The sequence below is a fragment of the Diabrotica virgifera genome, chromosome 1 (genome assembly GCF_917563875.1).
Source record: "Diabrotica virgifera virgifera chromosome 1, PGI_DIABVI_V3a".
Taxonomy (NCBI): Eukaryota; Metazoa; Arthropoda; class Insecta; order Coleoptera; family Chrysomelidae; genus Diabrotica; species Diabrotica virgifera.
Genome location: NC_065443.1, coordinates 120888153 through 120890443, shown reverse-complemented (window position 1 = coordinate 120890443; position 2291 = coordinate 120888153). Strand labels below are relative to the sequence as shown.

Sequence of the window (2291 nt, the reverse complement as noted above, 5' to 3'; positions counted from 1 at the left end):
TTCACTTTTCAGTGTTACGGAATAGTTAAAGTTACAGAATAAATCTGAATGACATATTATAATATATACGAAAAATATCTATTGAGGGAGATAATATTCGCTTCTTGTAAAAGTCTAAAACTATATTGCAACTAATTATAGCAGTTCATTAAAATAACTTAGCATTACTGCTTTTAATCAGTACATTTACAAATATTATAATAAAGTAGTCTGCGCATATTTCTGGAGAATGTATAATTAAACACGTTTAATTTATGGCATACTGAAAATGTATTACAAATAAATATAGTGCCATTTTTATTTACATGTCAGTCGTATAAAACCAACCAAACAATGAAGCATTTATTATTATTATTTGCATACATTTCCTTCGCTTCAGCAGTAGGAACAAATTGTAGCACCCTTATTACCCACTGCGCAACAGAAGAAGAATGCAAAGCGACGCATTGTTCCGAACCCACCACAGTCTGTCCTAAGGGTCAGGTTTTAAAGGAACTGCCTTGTAAATGTTGTCCAGAATGTGTTCCAGATAATTGTGATACTAACTGCGATGCTGTAAAATGTGCAAAGCCTACATGCCCACCTGGTCAAATCCTGACGCCTGTACGCTGTCAGTGTTGTCAAGAATGTGCGCCAGCCTACGAACCCAATTGCAACCTGGTGAAATGTCCCAAATTGAGATGTGTTCGTGGAAGGGTCGAAATTAGAATTCCTTGTCGGTGTTGTCCAGTTTGTCGGCCATGGCTTCCATAGGATTTGCCCATTTAATAATTTGTTACAAATACTTATTTGTAAATTGTTGTAATTAGTACTACGAACTAATACGCATTTATTGTTTTTTACTTTATTTTTTAGGGACTCTTAATTGAATCTTATTGTTATATTAATAAACTACTTTTACTTTCAATTTTTGTTTTTTTGTGCCTCTACACAGGTGCTCCGATGAGGGTAAGGTAAACCCGAAATACGTATAAGCACATGTAACAAAATATAAGAAACCTTCTGTTGGAGTGAAGGTAAAGGGAAAAGATAAACTCCAACAGAAGTAAGAAAAAACAAAGTAACTAGATGCAGCTAATGGAACAAAAATGACAAAATATTGGTGATACGTTAAAGAAGCTGATGTAATAAAATACTACTTTGCAGTAGTATTATGTAGGGGGAAAATGAGAAGATGAATGGAGTGATGAATAAATAATAGGTATATGAATAGACATAAGCAAACTGAATGGAGTTGGCTAGCAACAGATGCAAGAGAACGACTACTTGACACTCAAGGATGGATACGGCCAATTTTGCATGCCTGTCAAAGACAGTAGATCAAAGTAGATAGTGATGATGACTAGAAAAGGTAAATACTACAATAAGAATCATAAAGAAGGACAAATTAAATAACACTAACAAATCATGGGCGCCAAGAAAATGATAGTCGATCATTTTCCCAGGTATCTAACCTGCTGTCAAATATATTAACTCACTAGATACATATAAATATAAGGAAACAAGAATAAATGATATACAAAGTAAATAAATATTTATTAAAAATAACTACTAGATGTTTGACAATCTCTGAGTTATACCAAATTAAGTTATTAAGTGACTCTAACATGACAAAAGTTATCGTTAAACATGATATTAAATATAACAACAGTCCTAATGGGGTGGAAAAGTGGTTCCAACAATTTCTAGAATATTTTGAATAGAGATATTTTGCCATAAACTGTTAATATGATCTTCGTTAGAGTCTTAATGGTTGTTTATTGTTAGCATGTTTGACTCAGGGATATTTTCATACAGTGTAGTTTCATTTATAAGTTGATCTCCTGCTTCGTTTCCCTTGATACCCATGTGTGATGGTACCCATAAAAAGTTCTTCTTCTTAAGGTGCCTTTTCCACTACTGAAAGTTGGCTGTAGCTACAGCAAATTGCTCCCTATCTTGAGCGGTTATTAGTATCGAATGTGTCTCCATGTCTGAGCAGTTTCTTATGCTCTTCAGTCAGCAGCATTTTCTTTTTCCTAGACCTTTCCTTTCTTCCACTTTCCCTTTCATTATGAGCCGTAAAAAGTTGTATCTTTTTCCTCTGTAAATATGACCCAGATAACTCGTTTTTCTGTATTTTACTATATTTAGGAGTTCTCTCTCAGTCCCCATCCTTCTAATCACCTCCTTTTTGGTCACGTGCTTTGTCCAAAAGATCTTCATGATAGTAGTATAAGTTCATTTTTTATTAGCATTATCATTTCATCTGCTGTAAAGCTGTTAGTATAATTAAAGAGTCAGATATTATA

At 33.7% G+C, this 2291-nt stretch overlaps 1 protein-coding gene across 1 annotated transcript; it reads left to right on the top strand.

Moving 5' to 3' along the window:
- Positions 1–333: 333 nt before the first annotated feature.
- LOC126891634 (uncharacterized protein DDB_G0274171-like) lies at positions 334–753 on the top strand. The gene has a single exon (XM_050660860.1). The coding sequence runs from the start codon at positions 334–336 to the stop codon at positions 751–753; it is 420 nt and encodes a 139-aa protein (XP_050516817.1).
- The last annotated feature ends 1538 nt before the right edge of the window (positions 754–2291 follow it).